Source organism: Mercenaria mercenaria, chromosome 10 (genome assembly GCF_021730395.1).
Source record: "Mercenaria mercenaria strain notata chromosome 10, MADL_Memer_1, whole genome shotgun sequence".
In the NCBI taxonomy this organism is placed as follows: domain Eukaryota; kingdom Metazoa; phylum Mollusca; class Bivalvia; order Venerida; family Veneridae; genus Mercenaria; species Mercenaria mercenaria.
In genome coordinates, this window is record NC_069370.1 from 48,916,014 (window position 1) to 48,936,608 (window position 20,595).

Genomic DNA, 20,595 nt, shown 5'->3' on the forward strand with positions numbered 1-20,595 from the left:
TTATACAATTTAAAAAAGTAAATAAAGTGTCCAGGCCAACTTTGACAAGTCATAGGATGTAAACAAAGTGAAAACTGATGGAAAGCATTTTTAAACTCGACAGAAAACAAATTTCCACAAATGTTTGATCAAAAGGATGCATTAACTTACCTTGCAGAAACAACCACTAGATTTAATTTAGCCGCTAGACTTTGTGAAATTCGTCTGCTACCGAATTCTTTAAATCGAGGCTAATGTATTGAAATTGAGCCCAAACAATAGCCTACCATTTGACACGGTAAAAAGAGGAGGAATTATTGAAAATAAAAATTTTGTTCGAGAGTTGGTATGTACCGTTGGAGAGTTGGTACCAACAGGCAAGTTTAAAACAATTGATGGTCTCTAACCTTTACTAAATATTTCGTCCAGAAAAAGTTGTTAAAATTCCAAAATGGCAACTAAGAAGTCGCAAGAAGAAATTATTGCTGGTTTTCAGGAATTAAGGCAACACCAGCGTCAAGTTGTTGGGAAAATATCGGATATTGAAATGGATATGAAAGAACACGAGTATGAAAAGCCAATTCTTTTTAAATAGATGAAATTTTGCCATGTGATTAAAAAAAGCAGTATAATTTTCGGATATAAAATGTTCGGCTGTCCGGACATTTGGTTATTCTCTTACATTGTCTACGGACCAGAAAAAAAATAAAACAAGAGTATATAGGTTCATGTTGGACCTATGATAACAGACATAGGCACTAATATAGGTTGTTAAGAAAATAAAACGACCATTCTTCTACCACAAACCAATCGGCGATCTTATATATGGCGTGATAAAACAGGTCTCAGAAAAGTCACATATAAGATATATAGCTAAATCTAGCTATATATAGATAGAAGTAGCAATAAAATCAATAACAATAATGCAAAATATGTCGAAATCAAAGGCAAAATGGTCATAATTGTGTCCAAATGGTTTATCAGATGAAAGAAAAGAATACAGGCTACTCGGACCGTGGTTGTTTACATCTACATGATTCTTCCAACAATCATTAACGATTATGACTGGAACGCGCTTGTCTGGGCAGTGTTAAAAATGAGAAAACTCATTAGGTGCAAAGAATAAAAATTACTACATGTGCTAAGTTAAAAACATAGTGAAGGAAGTTACTGCAGATGTACAGTAGCCAGCCGCTCAGGGCCGTTTAGGCCCATATTTATTTGGCTTATTCGGCCCAAATTGTTTTAAATTTTCTTGACACTAATATCATGAGTCAGGGATTTTTTTTGGCAGTTTTTATAGCCGTTATTGGGCTATATTCCCAATGCCAAAAAGTATGTTTTTTCCCCAGTATGAGTGCAAAAATTCCCAATCTGCATTCTGAAAAAAAAATCCTCAAAATTGCACAAACATTGACCAAATTATGGACAATTTTGTAATGGAAGTATGTTAAAGAGGTTGTACAATGTGAAACAAGTGTATGAGAAAGAGCTTAAACACATCCTTACTATATAATGGAACAAAATAGTTCCCAATCTGTAACATTTATGCGTCAAATTTCCCAATTTTGGGGGTATAGGCTATGTTCCCAAAACAGCAAGAAAAAACCCTGTGAGTAAAAATAACGTTTATAAGTATTAAGTTTAACTTCTGATGCAAAGAATAACTAAAGTGCTGATTTAAATGCTAAATTCAGATTAGTTGAACCGCAGCAATTTTTAGTATTTCGTGTAATATGATGTTTTAACTGTTGTAATCTCAATTTCGTTTATCTCTGTCGATTTCAAGTTCAATTTTTATCCAGGTTTCAAGAACATGACCCTCCAAAGGTATTTTATTTTTAAAGAAGAAGGAAAATACGGATAGTTAACACTTTTCAATGTATTTTAGTTTCATTGATATCCGTAGAAGTCTGCATAATTGATAGTTTTACTAGTATGCACGTTAGCTTTCTAATATAAGCTTAAAATGTATATGTCGCGGGGCTCGTGTTTCCATGGTAACGCATTTTCTCTAATTTTTAAATATCTATGTATTAAACCGGGGTTTTCGAAGCTTCAGTGCCATTCTGTTAATGACCAACATGGAATATTTGGGTAATATTTATTAACAAAATACCAAGCACTTTACATAATACCCTATTTTTCTTAAATTGTAAAGTAACCATGGCAACAGAGATGTTTAAAATAGCTTACATCTTGCTTTTTGTCGCAATTTCTTATAAAAAATATTCAATAAAGTTATATTTCTTGTTAATGTAGCTTTAAAACATATTAGTTCTAACGTAAGTTATATTTTCGTGTTATTTGTATTGATTCAAACAAATTTCACAGCTTAAAATACTTACATCAGTACCCTTCGTCTGGCATTTTTCATGGAAAAATCGTTCAGCATGCAGGTATTATTATGTCTCCCCCAGGAGACATATTGTTTTTGCCCTGTCCGTCCTTCCGTCTGTGGGTCCGTACGTCACACTTCATTTCCGACCAATAACTGTAGAACCATTTGACCTAGAACCTTCAAACTTCATAGGGTTATAGGGCTGCTGGAGTAGACGACCCCTATTGTTTTTGGGGTCACTCCCTCAAAGGTCAAGGTCACAGGGGCCCGAACATTGAAAACCATTTCTGATCAATAACTAGAGAACCACGAACCAGAATGTTGAAACTTCATAGGATGATTGGTCATGAAGAGTAGATGACCCCTAGTGATTTTGGGGTCACTCCATCAAAGGTCAAGGTCACAGGGGCCTGAACATGGAAAACCATTTCTGATCAATAACTAGAGAACCACTTGACCCAGAATGTTGAAACTTCATAGGATGATTGTACATGCAGAGTAGATGACCCCTATCAATTTTGGGGTCACTCCATTAAAGGTCAAGGTCACAGGGGCCCAAACATTGAAAACCATTTCCGGTCAGTAACTTGGGAACCACTTGACCCAGAATGTTGAAACTTCATAGGATGATTGGTCATGAAGAGTAGATGACCCCTATTGATTTTGGGGTCACTCTGTCAAATATCAAGGTCACAGGGGCCTGAACATGGAAAACCATTTCCGATCAATAACTAGAGAACCACCTGACCCAGAATGTTGAAACTTCATAGGATGATTGTACATGCAGAGTAGATGACCCCTATCGATTTTGGGGTCACTCCATTAAAGGTCAAGGTCACAGGGGCCCGAACATTGAAAACCATTTCCGGTCAGTAACTTGAGAACCACTTGACCCAGAATGTTGAAACTTCATAGGGCGATTGATCATGAAGAGTAGATGACCCATATTGATTTTGTGGTCACTCTGTCAAAGGTCAAGGTCACAGGGGCCTGAACATAAAAAACCATTTCCGATCAATAACTAGAGAACCACTTGACCCGGAATGTTGAAACTTCATAGGATGATTGTACATGCAGAGTAAATGACCCCTATCGATTTTGGGGTCACTCCCTCAAAGGTCAAGGTCACAGGGGCCTGAACATTGAAAACCATTTCCAGTCAGTAACTTGAGAACCACTTGACCCAGAATGTTGAAACTTCATAGGGCGATTGGTCTTGAAGAGTAGATGACCCCTGTTGATTTTGGGGTCACTCTGTCAAAGGTCAAGGTCACAGGGGCCTGAACATGGAAAACCATTTCCGATCAATAACTAGAGAACCACTTGACCCAGAATGTTGAAACTTCATAGGATGATTGTACATGCAAAGTAGATGACCCCTATAGATTTTGGGGTCACTCCATTAAAGGTCAAGGTCACAGTGGCCTGAACATTGAAAACCATTTCCGGTCAGTAACTTGAGAACCACTTGACCCAGAATGTTGAAACTTAATAGGATGATTGGTCATGCAGAGTAGATGACCCCTTACAATTTTGGGGTCACTCTGTGAAAGGTCAAGGTCACAGGGGCCTGAACATTGAAAACCATTTCCGGTCAGTAACTTGAGAACCACTTGACCCAGAATGATGAAATTTCATAGGATGATTGGTCATACAGAGTAGATGACCCCTGTTGATTTTAGGGTCACTCTGTTAAAGGTCAAGGCCACAGGGGCCTGAACATGGAAAACCATTTCCAATCAATAACTTGAGAACCTCTCGACCCAGAATGTTGAAACTTCATATGTTGATTGTTCATGCAGAGTAAATGACCCCTATTGTTTTTGGGGTCACTCCGTTAAAGGTCAAGGTCACAGGGGCCTGAACATTGATAACCAGTTCCGATTAATAACTAGAGAACCACTTGACCCAGAATGTTGAAACTTCATAGGATGATTGAACATGCAGAGTAGATGACCCCTATTGATTTTGGGGTCAGTCTATTAAAGGTCAAGGCCACAGTGGCCTGTTCATGTAAAATCATTTTTTGGAAATAACTTGAGAACCACTTGACCTACAATGTTGAAACTTAATAGGATGATTGGACTTGCAGAGTAGATGACCCCTATTTATTTTGAGGTCACTTGATCAAAGGTCAAGGTCACAGAAGCCTGAACAGTGACTTGAGAACCACTAGGCCAAGAGTGTTGAAATTTAGCGGGATGATTGGACATGCCAAGTAGATGATCCCTATTGCAGCCAACCATCAGTGTCTCTTTGACTTTTGCTCCTGACCCCTATTGACTTCTTGCCTATAGGACTTTGCATTGGGGGAGACATGCGCTTTTTTACAAAAGCATTTTCTAGTTCTCATAGATATTACTGAAATGAAAATAAAAAGCCAGAGCTGTGTTCCTTAAATAGACCAGTGTCAACGCTTTTGAAATTTACATTTAGAAATATAGATCACGGGCTTCATTTCCATGGTAACATCAATTCAATTCAAGAAACCACAATTTTCTACTGAAATTTGAACAATATTAGAGCTTAGTTTTAGTATATAAGTAACAAATTATCAACAGAAACTGAAAAATAGGTTTTACAAATCAAAGTGCCAGTTATTTTATTTGAAAATGGCTGTAACAACTAACATGTAACCTTTCACCCAACTATATTCCAAATAACATTTGTTACCATCATCCATTTTCTTACATTCCGCATAACATTTCAATATAATCACATAAAAGAAGCAAAATATTGAATATTATTCAGTGCAAAGGACTCATAAAAATATTTCAGCAAATACTGGCTGTTTGAAAATAGTTCAGATAAAGAAAATGCACAGAATAACGTACTTTCAAAATGAAAGCTATTGATTTTGCGCGGTAACTGACACGTAACATCGTGACGCCAATGACGTCATTTTAGGGCAACACTGTTTTGAAGCGTTTCTGCTGCAATTTATTCATTATTTCTGCATTATTAAATCATAAAGCATCAGATCAGAGACAGGTTCATGATTTGTTTTCAGAAGAATGGATATACAAACACATTTAGTTTGTCGTAAACGTCGTCGTAAATAGTCACGTTAGCTTCCGGTTGGACATGCGCACCTAATACAAATATTAAGGTAACCTACCTCCTTAAATGATGCATTTTAGCTTGTCAAAACTTCTTACCTGCTTGTATGATGTATATCGATCTTACGTCCTTACTTCAAGTTAAATCCCTATAATCAACATTATTTCTTGAACATTGCTGAATCATATCCAAAATATATGGTCATTATTGACTCTTAAATCAAAGTTAGTGGTCCGAATCAGCCAAACTATATGGTCATTATCTACTTTTATTCAAGTAAGTGTCTAGCCGTCCGGTAATCGGACGCCTAGCCTGCATTCTAGTTGTTGGTTACCGGACGTCTAGCAAATCCTCAGGGGATTTTCTAGCCTGCCGGTAATTGATTTCTTAATGAATATGTATTGATTTTAGATCTATATAGCTTTAAATGATCGCCGAACGTCCATTTTGTAAAAAGTGATATTTTTCTAACGGCCTAAACTTTAATTGTTAAAACACAAATTCATACATTTTTTTTGAAGAATGAGAAGTTTATAAAACATCACACTGCCGCCATTGAAATTAAATGTCATTTAAAACTATTATTCATTAAAAAAGTAATTGAATACTAAAATATGAAAATTGTAAGTATTTCAAAACTGTTTTAATTTTTAAAGTTAAAAGTTTTAAAACTGCGTTTCAATAAAAGCCACTAGATGAACAGATTTTAATGAGTGACGTCACGGCGATCTCGCCATTATTGATTTCAGCAAACTTTCGTTTTATCTGCTGAATATGCAGTGATTTATTTTAAATTTTTAGTTTGTATTCACACCAAATTTTGTTTGCAGGTAAGTATCGATATCTTAAGTAAACAACATTAAAACTATATAAAATCATTACTTATTCGATAAGAAATCTATTACCGGACGACTAGAAAATCCCTTGAGGATTTGATATATGTCTGGTAACCGGACGACTAGAATGCAGGCTAGGCGTCCGGTTACCGGACGGCTAGACTCTTCCTTTATTCAAAGTATGTGGTCCGAAGCAGCCAAAATATTTGGTCCGAATCAGCCAGGACCGAATCAGCCATGGTCCGAATCAGCCTGTTTCCAAAAGAAAATAACACAAAACCAAGATCTGTGCGGTCACATTTTCAATAAAATTATGCAGCAGTATTTTGTGATAAATCATTGGTGAATGTTTCACTTGTGAGAATCATTGTAGCATAAAACAAATTTAGGAATTACTAATCACATAAATTTGCAACATGTACTGAAACTGCAAAGATTTCCATTCTTGATTGTCTTTGGTCTCATAAACCATTTGAATGGGATAATAATTTTATATTTGAAATTGACATATTTTAAACAATTGTTATTGGTTAATGCTCAGGTGAGTTATTGTGATTGCTCGATGTCCGTTGTCTGTCGTCTGTCAACATTTAGCTTGTATATGCGATAGAGGCTGTATTTTTCATTTGATCTTGATGAAATTTGGTCAGAATGATTGCCTTGATGAAATCTAGGTCAAGTTTGAATATGGGTCATCTGGGTTCAAAAACTAGGTCACTAAATCAAATGAAAGAAAAACCATATGTATGCAATAGGGACTGCATTTTACACATGATCTTCATGAAATTTGATCAGAATGTTTGTCTGGATGAAATCTAGGTCAAGTTCAGATATGAGTCGTCTGGGTTAAAAAACTAGTTCACCTGGTCAAATCAAAGAAAAACCTTGCATATGCGATAGTGGCTGTATTTTTCAATTGATCTTCATGAAATTTGTTCAGAATGATTGCCTTGATGAAATCTAGGTCAAGTTCGAATATGGGTCATCTGGGATTAAAAACTAGGTCACTAGGTCAAATCAGAGAAAAACCTTGTGTATGCAATATAGGGACTGCATTTTACACCGGGTCTTGAAATTTGATCAGAATGTTCGTCTGGATGAAATCTAGATCAAGTTCAAATATGGGTCATTTTGGTTCAAAAACTAGGTCACCCGGTCAAAACAAAGAAAAGGTATGTAATAGGGGCTGCATTTAACTCTGGATAACCGTCCGGTAATCAATATATTGTATTGTTATGTACTTTGTTACAAATGTATATTAGAGATGGTACTTAAAAATTCAAATTGCATCTAATATTACTTTCTTTTGAAAACTTAATACCGGAGTACCTCAGTTATATAATGGTTTAACTTTCATACTTTAAGTTCATTTTTCATGCTGAAAGGCAATATTTAATCTGAAAAATTAGTTCCTACTTGGAAAAGTGAAGCCAGTGACAGATAACTCTTCTAGGACTATTTAGTTATCTGAACAAAGTATGCATAGGTTCGGATGTGTTTCCCAAAAATATAGTTTACTTCAAAATCTACGAATAATTCAAAAATCAGTTTTCTTTCGTTATTTATAGCTGTAATCGTGATCTGTTTGTTTTCTGTTTTATTTTGAAGTTTAAAACTACCAACTAATTACCCACCGTGTCCTTTAATTTTCTACTACATGCCGAAACAGTTTGCAACAAACTGCAGCATTTTTCTTTCATCTGTGATATCTGCCTGGCAAGTGGCCTCCAATAAAAGTGAGACAGCAGTGATTGCAGCACTTAAAAACATCTACTTCTCAGTTTCTTTCTGATTCTGATTTAATTATATTTTAAAGTTAATAATATTCTCTTAAAGGTATAGACACTTGCATTCTTGTATACATACACACAGTGTATTAATAATAATAATAATAATAAAGTCTTTATTTAACAAGGCAACACAGTTGGGTATACCCAGTCTTCCAGGTGAGCCTCCAATTAACTCTGCCCATGGCATGGAAAATAACAATTATTGCTGTTAAAAAGTGTGTCCCCTGTACCCCCACAAACAGAGTTTGGGGGGTATATAGGAGTGAGCTTGTCGGTCGGTCAGTCTGTTGGTTTTCATGGTTTCTGGACATTAACTCATGAAAGGCATGACAGATTTAAATAATTTTTGGTACACAGGACTGGTGAAACATCATTAAATACCATTCATAGTGTTATTTCTAGAGTTCAAAAAGGGCAGGGTGCTGCCTAAAAGGGGCAGGGTGCTGTCCGAGAGTGGCAGGGTACTCTTTTAGACGTGAAAGTTACCATAGCAGTAGTTGAATTTCTAGATGTCTATAGTTAATATGTATTCCATTTATGTTTATTGCACACTTAAAGGAAATGTTTCAGAATAAAGTGGTAAATCTTCCCAAAACCAGTAACATAGATTACAAAGACATTTTACTTACTTTATAGTTTAGGTAAAACCATTCAAGCCTTTCTCTTAAAAAATGTCACCAAGAAGGGCCTTAATATAAGCTTAATCTTGAAACCAAGATCATGTTGTAAACAACATAGTAAAAGGCCTGTTTCAGGTCACATTGTAAACTAATAATTATCAAAAGTCATGTTGTATTGATCAGGTCTTTCATCAATACTTCATAAACAGAAAAATGCTATTACAGTCAGGTTAAAGTTAACTAAAACGAATATCCAAAATATACCATCCAGATACTGGTACACTTTCGGAATGTTGTCTGGAAGTAGCTTTTACTCAGTTTACATGACCCACTAGGGTAAACCAAAGATAGTTCCTCAAATTTTGATGTTTTTCATCATAAAAAATACAACAGTCAGCTTTTTTGAAGGAAATATGGAAAAAATGCATACGACATCGGGAGTAATAAGACTCGGGAGGCAGTAAACAGTTTTCTGAGCTTCTCGGCCTAGAGTCGCCTACCTAACTTTCAAAACCTCACACAAAAGTCTGTAACCACACACCTGAAATAAAGATATTGCAACATTAACATCACTGTATGTCTATCGTTACAAACCATCTGCAATACATCTCTAATATCTAGTTTTCTGTTTACAAGACCTGAATTTTGTGCTCTCCCGGTCGTGGAAACTGATGACGAAAAAAGCTAAATTTGCCAATTTTTCAATCGCTGCAGAAAATTCCCTGAAAATGATAGCCACAATTGCTACACTGTTCCATACTCCAGTAACACTGTAAAATCTGAAAATAAGCTGAAATATATGGGCCATCCGTACCGTTTTTTCACTATTCCACTTTTCCTGAGGCACCTGCTAAAATGACAACCCCACTTTCAGCTAGCTCAGAGGAAGCATGTATACGCTCCTGCAAGTCATTACGTCATACTATCAAGATCAAGGCTACTCAACTGATTTTCTTTAAATAAGTGAAACTCAATTCTAGCCGCTGAAACTTCAATTCTAGCAATTATTATTATTTAGAAGTTCAAATATGCACTTCATTCCGTAAATTGCCTCTTATTTGTAAATTTCACAAGACCTGAATTTTGTGCTCTCCCGGTCGCGGAAACTGATGACGAAAAAAGCTAAATTTGCCAATTTTTCAATCGCTGCAGAAAATTCCCTGAAAATGATAGCCACAATTGCTACACTGTTCCATACTCCAGTAACACTGTAAAATCTGAAAATAAGCTGAAATATATGGGCCATCCGTACCGTTTTTTCACTATTCCACTTTTCCTGAGGTCCCTGCTAAAATGACAACCCCACTTTCAGCTAGCTCAGAGGAAGCATGTATACGCTCCTGCAAGTCATTACGTCATACTATCAAGATCAAGGCTACTCAACTGATTTTCTTTAAATAAGTGAAACTCAATTCTAGCCGCTGAAACTTCAATTCTAGCAATTATTATTATTTAGAAGTTCAAATATGCACTTCATTCCGTAAATTGCCTCTTATTTGTAAATTTCACCCCGGCCAATTCGACACTAACAGCTGAAAACTGTTTACTGCCTCCTCGAGGACGGACATTCTAAACTTTCTTTTACTTTCATTATTCATTAAAATTTGTGCATTTTGTAGTTGAAATTACAGAAGAATCAAACTGCATTGATATATACTTGTTATTATACTAAACAACGGTCTAATTTAAATTTTGCACACACAAAATCTAGGGCACTTTTCATGTGCACGGTAATCAGCTGGCCGCATACGAACGCCTTTTTGACATTACACGGGATCCATACTCTTTATCAATTAGTTTTAACACTTCATTGATTCTCATTACCTGTGTGCACTCGCCGTGACGTAATTTGCTGATCAAAAAATCGTCGAGGCATGTCAACAGGGAAATTGGCGGGATTTAGCAGAAGATCAAAGGCAAGAGGGCACATTTTAAGGGCAGCGTTCGACATTGAGGTCAGTAGGTCAAGGTCACAACGACCTGGAACAGTTGAACGGTTTCCGGATGATAATTTGAGAATGCTTGGACCTAGGGTCATAAATTTTGGTACACAGGTGTAACATCATCAAATACAGATCAGGTTTGACTTTGAGGTTAGTAGGTCAAGGTCACAAGGACCGGGTACAGTTAAACGGTTTCCGGATGATAACTTGAGAATACTTGGGTCTAGGGTCATGGAAGTTGATAGGAGGTTGGTCATGACCAGCAGATGTCCCCTATTGATTTTAAGGCCAAAGGTCAAGGTCACAGTGACCCGGAACAGTTAAACCGTGTTCGGACGATAACTTTAGAACACTTGGGCCTATGATCACGAAACTTAATAGGGAGGTTGATCATGACCAGCAGATGACCCCTATTGATTTTGAGGTCAAAGGTCAAGGTCACATTGACCCAGAACAGTTAAACCGTTTCCGGATGATAACTTGAGAATGCTTGGGCCTAAGATCATGAAACTTGATAGGGAGGTCTATCATACCAGCAGGTGACCCATTTTGATTTTGAGGTCCGACTTTGACATTGGCTTACTTCTGTGACAAGGCCGTATTTAGGGGGTATAATTCGTCACTCCTGTGACAGCTCTAGTTTTTAGCTCGACTATTCGAAGAATAAGTAGAGCTATCCTACTCACCACGGCGTCGGCGTCACACCTTGGTTAAGTTTTTCGTACCAGTCCACATTTTGACAAAGTCTTTTGAGATAAAGCTTTGAATTTTTCAACACTTGTTTACCATCATCATGGCCAGTTATAGGCAGGAGCACATAACTCCATCAAGGATTTTGGCTGAATTATGGCCCCTTTTGACTTAGAAATCATGGTTAAGTTTTTCGTACCAGTTCTTATTTTGACAAAGTCTTTTAAGATAAAGCTTTGAAACTTTCAACACTTGTTTACCATCACCATGGCCAGTTATAGGCAAGAGTACATAACTCCATCAAGGATTTTGGCTGAATTATGGCCCCTTTTGACTTAGAAATCATGGTTAAGTTTTTCGTACCAGTTCATATTTTGACAAAGTCTTTTAAGATAAAGCTTTGAAACTTTCAACACTTGTTTACCATCATCATGGCCAGTTATAGGCAAGAGCACATAACTCCATCAAGGATTTTGGCTGAATTATGGCCTCTTTCGACTTAGAAATCATGGTTAAGTTTTTCGTACCAGTTCATATTTTGACAAAGTCTTTTAAGATAAAGCTTTGAAACTTTCAACACTTGTTTACCATCACCATGGCCAGTTATAGGCAAGAGTACATAACTCCGTCAGGGATTTTGGCCGAATTATGGCCCCTTTCGACTTAGAAATCTTGGTTAATATTTCGTACCAATTCATATTTTGACAAAGTCTTTTGAGATAAAGCTTTGAAACTTTCAACACCTGTTTACCATCACCATGTCCAGTTATAGGCAAGAGTACATAACTCCATCAAGGATTTTGGCTGAATTATGGCCCCTTTTGACTTAGAAATCTTGGTTAAGTTTTTCGTACCAGTTCATATTTTTTGTAAAGTGTTTGACATATGGCTTTGAAACTTTTATCACTTGTTTAGTATAATAGTCTCTATCTGTAGGAAAGAGAAAATAACTCTGTCATCTATTTTGGCTGAATTATGGCCCTTTTTGGACTTTGAAATTGGTTCTGTTTTCATACAAGTCCATGTTTTGTCAAAACTATTTGACATATGGCTTTTAAACTTTGAACACTTGTTTATCGTTATGATTTCCATCTGTAGGCAAGAGTACATAACTGTTTTGACTGAATTTAATATGGCCCTTTTTTGACTTTGAAATTGCCTCATATCTTGCCATTTAGTGCAAGACTTATCAATATCAAAGTAATATAGGAACATTGTTTTTCTAATCTATTTATTTCTTTTGTCTATATTTTCTTTGGAAATATTTTGACCCCATTCTTCAATCAATTCTTCGAATAGTCGAGCGCGCTGTCATCAGACAGCTCTTGTTTCTTCTTCTAGGTCAATAACCAACCTCACAGGATCAAGTCCCATAACTATGACATGTATTTTGGGCAAATTATGCCCCCTTTTTGACTTGGAAAATCCTGGTTAAAGTTTTGCATGCAAGTTACTATCTCCAAAACTAATGCAGATATTGATTTGAAACTAAACATGTGTCTTTGGGGTTATAAAACTAGGTGATAGCATCCAGTCCAATAAATCTGACATGTATTTGGCTAAATTATGCCCCCTTTTGGAAATCCTGGTTAAAGTTTTGCATGCAATTTTCTATCTCCAAAACTAATGCAGATATTGATTTGAAACTTAACATGTGTCTTCGGTTTATAAAACTAGATCTTAGCATAATGTCCCATAACTCTGACATGTATTTTGCAAAATTATGTCCCCTTTTGACATTAAAAACTTTTGGTTAAAGTTTTACATGCAAGTTACTATCTCCAAAAGTAATGCAGATACTGGATTGAAACTCTATAGATATTTCAACATTTAGGATAATATTCCTGCTTCTGGGCAGGGCTCCAGATAATTTTTTTGACCTATGAGTATTTACTCATCATAATTTTTGTGAATGAGGAAAATGGTAAAATCTGAAATTTACTAGGAGTAATTTTACTCCTGAAAATTTGTAAATGTGAAAAAAAAAGAAAACGGTTTTATAACATATTTATTAATTTGGTGTAACACCCATGAATTTGTTTGCAGTTCAGTTTCAATTCAGCATTCAAGTTTTTGCTTTTTGTTCTCCCTTGGCTTACTTTGCTTAAAACACCGCTACTGAACCCAATAGAATACTCAATATAGCTTTAAATATGTTTTAATGATCGTTCTTGTTGGTTTAAAGATGTGTAGTGTTTGTTCACTTTTTACAATCTTAGAAAGAGACATTTTGTTGTTTACTCTACACCAGAGGTTGATATTTTAAATCGACACCGCTTTAAAATACACTATCATACCATCAATATTGTTTTCCAACTATTTGATTTACGAATGCATTGGGTAAATAATATAGTTTAACTTATTAAGTACCATTCAATGCGTGTGTACGTTCTGTGTGGGAGAATTAATGCTGACCGTGCTTTGTTACGTAACGCCATTAGATGAATCAGATTTTGTTTACGCTAGTAAAAAGTCATTGCAGGAGTTTCTGTAATGTCTTATACGCTTAAAAATGATTGCACATATGCATTATTTCAAAGCGTATTTACGCTGATACGCATCTTATCTGGAGCCCTGTTCTGGGACAACAATTCAGATAGTCTAGCATTGGCTGTCTTACAGTTTGGGAATGCTTCCTTTTACCAGACATAGCTTTGTAGGGGAAAATAGCCCTGCTTACTCTTGCACTTTCCCGTTACACTAGGGATCTGCTACATAAAAAAAGAGATCATTAATTATTATAGTTATTTTAAAATTTATGCTTGAAATTATAAAGCAGTTTAAAACCAAGAAGAATGGAAGAATTTATTTTTACTTTGAAGATGAAATGAATACTATATCTGTTATGTGTTGCAGGCTTGTCATTGAAACATTAAAAGAAGTGGATGATCAGAGAAAATGTTTCCGGTTAGTGGGAGGGGTATTGGTGGAACGTACTGTGAAGGACGTGTTACCAGCACTTGTTAATAACAAAGAACAAGTATGTATATTAAATTTTTAATGTTGCTAAATGCATGTCTGGTTAATAAATAGATGTCATGGCATTACATCATTTATACGGATAACCGATAACAAAATCCAGATCTGGAGATCTGGCAAACAGAAAAAATAGTGCCACAAATAAATTGTAACTTGTTTATAAAACTGGCATTCTTTCTAGAAATTTGATATAAAGTTTGAAATATTGACATATTATTGAATTAACTTCATATGATGTGATAAAATCAGCTTGAACTTAGCATAACTTTTTAATCATTGTAAGATATCTTGAGAATAAGCACTTAATTTTACCATTTGACTATTAAAGAAAATATGTAAATTTATATCTGGGAGAGGTTCTGAAAATCTACATTTTAGAATGCTATTAAAGTGTATTACTACATTAAAAAATTACTTTTCCTGTAGCCTCTATTTCTGAACAAATTATGAAAACTTGCTTGAGATCCAAATAAGGTGTCTGCTATTGTGATTGCTCTGTATTTGTCAGCTGCGCCTTAGTTTTACTGTTAACAGAATAGATCTTACAGTTATGGCAGAGTCTAAATGAATCTTGGTCAGAATGTTTGCATCAGTAAAAGTTTGATCAAGTTTAATAATGGATCATCTAGGGCTAAAAATTTAGTCAGATAAAAGAAAAACATTGCCAATACTCTAGAGGCCACATTTACAACTGATCTTAAATGAAACTGTCAAGATTTGAAATTGAGTCATCTTAGGAATGAAAAATGATGGATGTTATGGCAGGCTTTGAGAACATTTTAATCTGGTCTTGTTTCCATGGATACTGCTATCATTCATTTAAGGAAATTAAGAATTATTAGAGAATATAAGAAATTCTTGTTTTAGTGGTAATCATTGAATTAAAAGAAAAACGATGTTGTGATCAAGTTGTGCCGCATTACACTAATTGCAATGTTTTCATTTTATTCATGCTGTTTTCTGTTCTTGTCTCAAACTAGTTCAGTCTCATTTATAGCATAATTTGAATGACATTTTGTTGAATGTTTCAGATGGGGAAACTTGTAGAAACACTGTCTCGGCAGCTAGAGCAGAAGGGCAAAGAAATTAATCAATATAGAGAAACTCATAATCTCAAAATCAAGGGTGAAGAAAATAAGGATGTAGAAAAACAGGACAAAGATACAGCTAAAGCAGGGGGAGTTCTTGTTGCTAAGGACAGCTGATGAACTGTTTGTTGATGAAGGACTATTTTGTATACAATTTTCGAGGACATTTTGCACAGAGATTAGAATTTTGAAAATAAGGCGCACAGCCATTTATGGAGATTTTATGTTGGAAAAAATGTATTAAACACGGTCTTGTGCTACTGTAGAACATTCTGTGATAAACTGCTTATGGCTTAAAGCACGTTATTTTTTTAAGCTTAAGAAATCTTGCATACGATAACAAAATCATTTAAATAATTACTGTACATGTTGCCAGTATCAATTGAATAATAAATTATTGTACCCCCCGACAACAAAGTTGTAAGGGGGGGTATACTGGTTTCAGGTTGTCTGTCTGTCTGTCTGTCTGTCCGTCTGTCCGTAGACGCAATCTTGTGCGCACCATCTCTCCTTATCCCCTTGACAGAATTTAATGAAACTTCACACAGGTGATCAGTACCAACAGTAGTAGTGCATGGGGCATGTTAGGTTCTTTTAGAAAAAAAATTTGCAGAGTTATGGGACTTTGTTTTTTTGTTACTATACTATATACATAGACACAATCTTGTGCGCACCATCTCTCCTCATCCCCTTGACACAATTTAATGAAACTTCACACAAGTGATCAGTACCAACATTAGTTGTGCATGGGGCATGTTAGGTTCTTTTAGAAAAAAAATTTGCAGAGTTATGGGACTTTGTTTTTTTGTTACTATACTATATACATAGACACAATCTTGTGCGCACCATATCTCCTCATCCCCTTGACACAATTTAATGAAACTTCACACAAGTGATCAGTACCAACCCTAGTTGTGCATGGGGCATGTTAGGTTCTTTTAGAAAAAAAATTTGCAGAGTTATGGGACTTTGTTTTTTTGTTACTATGCTGTATACATAGACACAATCTTGTGCACACCATCTCTCCTCATCCCCTTGACACAATTTAATGAAACTTCACACAAGTGATCAGTAACAACAGTAGTTGTGCATGGGGCATGTTAGGTTCTTTCAGAAAAAAAATTTGCAGAGTTATGGGACTTTGTTTTTTTTTTGTTACTATACTATATACATAGACACAATCTTGTGCGCACCATATCTCCTCATCCCCTTGACACAATTTAATGAAACTTCACACAAGTGATCAGTACCAACCCTAGTTGTGCATGGTGCATGTTACATTCTTTTAGATAAATATTCTGCATAGTTATGGGACTTTGTTTTTTGTTACTATACTGTATACATACATTCTATATACATACAGTCCACATAATTATGCAATCTTGTGTGCATCAAATTGCAATGTACTGTGTCAGTGCATGCGGGGGGTACATTCATCACCTTTAGTGATAGCTCTAGTTCTTTCATATTTAGGTTAACTGCCTGAACTTTTTCTTTATGATAACAAGATTCTCTATTTAGGTATAATTCTTACAAGCATAATCAGAAACCTGTTTTTATAGTGCCCTGTGTATTCTGGGATTTAAAGTTTGAAGATAGCCAGTCAACTGAGATGTCACTGCCAGTATTGAAATAGAACTTGAATGAGTGCTATTTGATGTGTTTTATACCTAAAATAAAAGCCAGAAATCATTCATTTACAGAAATGAAGTACAGTCAAACCTGTGCTTAAGACCGCCCTGAATAAAAAACCACCTGATTACAAAATCCACTGTTTTCTCCATTTGATTTATTATAAATACTGTAAAACTACTTGTGTTGAAGATTATATGCCAAAAAGGCTACTTTTTCATTTCTCAAGTGTGGTCTTTACAGAGAAGTTTGACTGTACAGGAATAATTAATACATGCTGGTCATTTAAAAGTTTATTCAGATGTTCGGTATTGTAGCATATCAGGTTGAGGTTTTCAGAAACAAAAGTATTGTATGTCAAAAAGTTAAAACATTCTTCTTAAATTCTTTTTTTTTTCATCATGGCAATAGTTTGCATGATTATTTCACCAAATTTTTCGTTGGGCATTGTATCCATTTTATATTTCTTTAAAGATTGAGCTGTAACGTAGACAAAAACAAAACCAAGACTTCAACTTTCCATATGGTAAAGATAGGTTCTAATTTTAACCTGTCTTAAACTGCCACTTGCTTTAAGCAGTCGCATTGTGTCGCTCACTTGATTGCTGCTTAATGGAGGTTTGACTGTATATTTAACATGGATGAAAATTCAGTTAAGTGAAAGGCTTTAAAGTTACTCGTTCACATTTCTAGAGAGTTGTGACATCATTACATTTCATATTTTATTACATGTACAATCATCTATTCTTTCCTTTTTTATTGTGTTTTTAAATTACATTACTTATGGTCGTTATTGAAAACATATTCATGACACGTATCTCACTGTAGGTATCCCGGGTAACCTTTCAGAATTTTCCTTCTACGTTAAAAAAAGTATCGATGTATTCATTAATGTGCAAAAGATAAAATTTTTGTCTTTTAGTTTATTTTATTTCAAAATGTATACTGATAAAGCAAAAGCATTATGAGTTGTCAAAATATGGTGAAGAGAACAAAATTAATAAATGAAAACAAAATTATTCATTGAAAAGTATTCATTATTTCTTTTACCTCAGGTTAATACTCTGTGTAAAATTTACATAGACCAAAAGCCATTTAGTTTAAATACAAAATTTTGGTATAATAATTTTAAACACCACTTCAAAGAATAGCTCATTAAGTAGGGCTATTGTACTCGCCTCTGGCGTCTGTGTCAGTATTCAGGTTAAAGTTTTATGGCAGGCTTCTCAGTTTCTCTGTATCTTCTTAACTACAGTGCCTTTTATCATTGAACTTTACATAAGCGTTGGTCTTTGAAAGGGGCAGACATCTGATAGTTAAGGGTCAGGTATCCTAAAGGACAAGGTAACTTGGACCAAATGTTGCAGTTGTGCTGACTTTACTACATAGAGTACATTTTCGATTTTCCTTGTCTGGACCACAACTCCAAAAGTGCTAATGGGATTTCAGTGAAACTTGGAATATCAGTAGACATCAGTGAGGGGAAATGCAGTGCTAAGAATCAAAATATTGTCTTTAATTACTAGTATTTGTTCATTATCAGCCTTTTTATCACCCACCAATGGCAGGGGTATATAGATTTGGTGGTATTCTTTCAGTTGTATTCGTCTACACATCAATTCATCCATCCTGTATATTTTTGAAAATGCTCATTATTTCAGTTAGAATGATCAAACCTTACATAATTATTGATTAGCACATGAGAAAACTAAACAAATGAAGATCATGTTAAGTTGGTGGTGCACAGGCAGTTGTTGTCAGAATCTGATTCTCTTCAGTAACTTAAGAGTTATTACCCTTTGACTGTTTTAAAATCCAGAAATTCCCACATAACGAAGTAATCCATAGATGGATCTTTATACTTAAAACAATTATATATCATTATAAGGCAGTGTTGTATGCACATCTTTCAGCAGGATCTCTTCAGTAACTAAGTTGTAGTGCACAGTGCAACTGTTGTCAGGATCTCTTCAGTAACTGCAGAGTTATTGCCCTATAATTGTTTTAGACATCATAAATTCCCACAAAACAAAGTAACCATTGATTGATCTTCATCAAACTTAATATAAATATAGATCACTACAGGCAGTGGTGCACATTCAACTTTTGTCAGGATCTCTTCAGAGTGATTTCCCTTTTCTTGTTTTAAAATCCATAAAATCCCACATAATAAAGTAATCCATTACCGGTAATAGATCTTCATGAAACTTACATATAAATCACTTTAGGTTAGTGGTGCATGCAAATCTTTCAGATGTTTAAAAATTTACATAAATTCACACATAACAAAATTGCCCATTGATGGATCTTGTTGAAACGTGATTCAAGTATAAATCACGGAAGGGAAGTTGTTCACATGCAGCTGTTGCCATGCTATTATCACTTAAACTTAATTGTTCTAAAATGCATGAATACCTACCCAATGAAGAAACCAGTAGATAGGAATTCATTAAATTAAATACACAACAGCATTCTAGTGTGGTGGTGCAAATGCAAATTTCATGAGGATTTCTTCATTAACCTAAGAGGAGTTATTGCCCTTGAATTGTTTTAAAATCCTTACATTCCAACTTAAAGTACACAACCATAGTCAGATATACAATAGAAAAGAGCAGTGATGCATGATCAACTTCTTTCAGGATTTCTTCAGTAACTGCTGTGTTATTTCCCTTTAACTGCTTTAAAATCCACAGATTCATATGTTATGAAGTAGCCAATATATAGAACTTCATTAAACATTATAATAAATATTCAACAGCTTTAGTTGGTGGTGCACATGCAATTCCATCAGGATCACATCAGTAACCTCAGAGTTTCAAAGTTGAAAACATAAGATTGGCTATGTCGTCGGGCTGATGGATGTGTGGAGGAAAAATTGGGTTTCCTTTTAATAATTTTTGTTTGGGTTTAGATATTGAAATGAAACTTGGCCTATATGTAGCTTATGTAGTAAGACCAAGGTTGGATTGAATTTAGGTTCAGTGGAGTCAAGGTCACTGTTACTAAAAATAGAAAAAAAAACAGTTTCCACTCAAAAACATGTTTCAATTGACAGATTGAAATTAAACTTGACATATAAGTAGCTTATAGAAAATCAAAGGCTGGGATTACATATGTGGTCAGTGTGGTCAGGTTCAGAGTCATTATTAGTGATTAAATGTGCTTACATACAAAATTCCACCGTGGTGCAGTGGTCCAGAGTGTTGGGCCAAAGCTACTTTTTGTGATGTGAAACGGATGGGTCTAGGTTCAAATCCCACTGAGCGCATAACTAAAAAAATATCTTCCACTCAGTATCTAGTTTAGGTACAGCTATTGTCAGCAAACTTGGTGTGTAGATAGCTTTTATTAAAAACAAAGGTTGGGAATGTATTTGTGGGTCACACTGGTCAGGGTCAAGGTCACTGTAACCGGAAATAGAAAATGGTTTCTGCTCAGTAATTTTAGTTTGGAATGAGATAACTTAATCAATCCAAAAAGTTAGACTCTTTGCAGAAGACAGTGCCATTTACTTCAGTCTTACAACAAACAGTCAAACCAAACTTCTAACCTTGGAGCCAACAGTAGGGAATGGAGTTTAATCCTTGTAAATACCAGCTCAATCTTCTCACCATATCTACAAATCCACCACCTGCTA

At 35.3% G+C, this 20,595-nt stretch overlaps 1 protein-coding gene across 1 annotated transcript; it reads left to right on the forward strand.

Moving 5' to 3' along the window:
* The first annotated feature begins 388 nt into the window (after nucleotides 1–388).
* LOC123561636 (prefoldin subunit 2-like) lies at nucleotides 389–17,977 on the forward strand. The gene is made up of 3 exons (XM_045354140.2): nucleotides 389–546; nucleotides 14,116–14,239; nucleotides 15,270–17,977. Exons 1-3 carry the CDS (start codon nucleotides 431–433, stop codon nucleotides 15,441–15,443), a joined length of 414 nt encoding a protein of 137 aa, XP_045210075.1. The 5' UTR covers nucleotides 389–430; the 3' UTR covers nucleotides 15,444–17,977.
* Nucleotides 17,978–20,595: the final 2,618 nt, after the last annotated feature.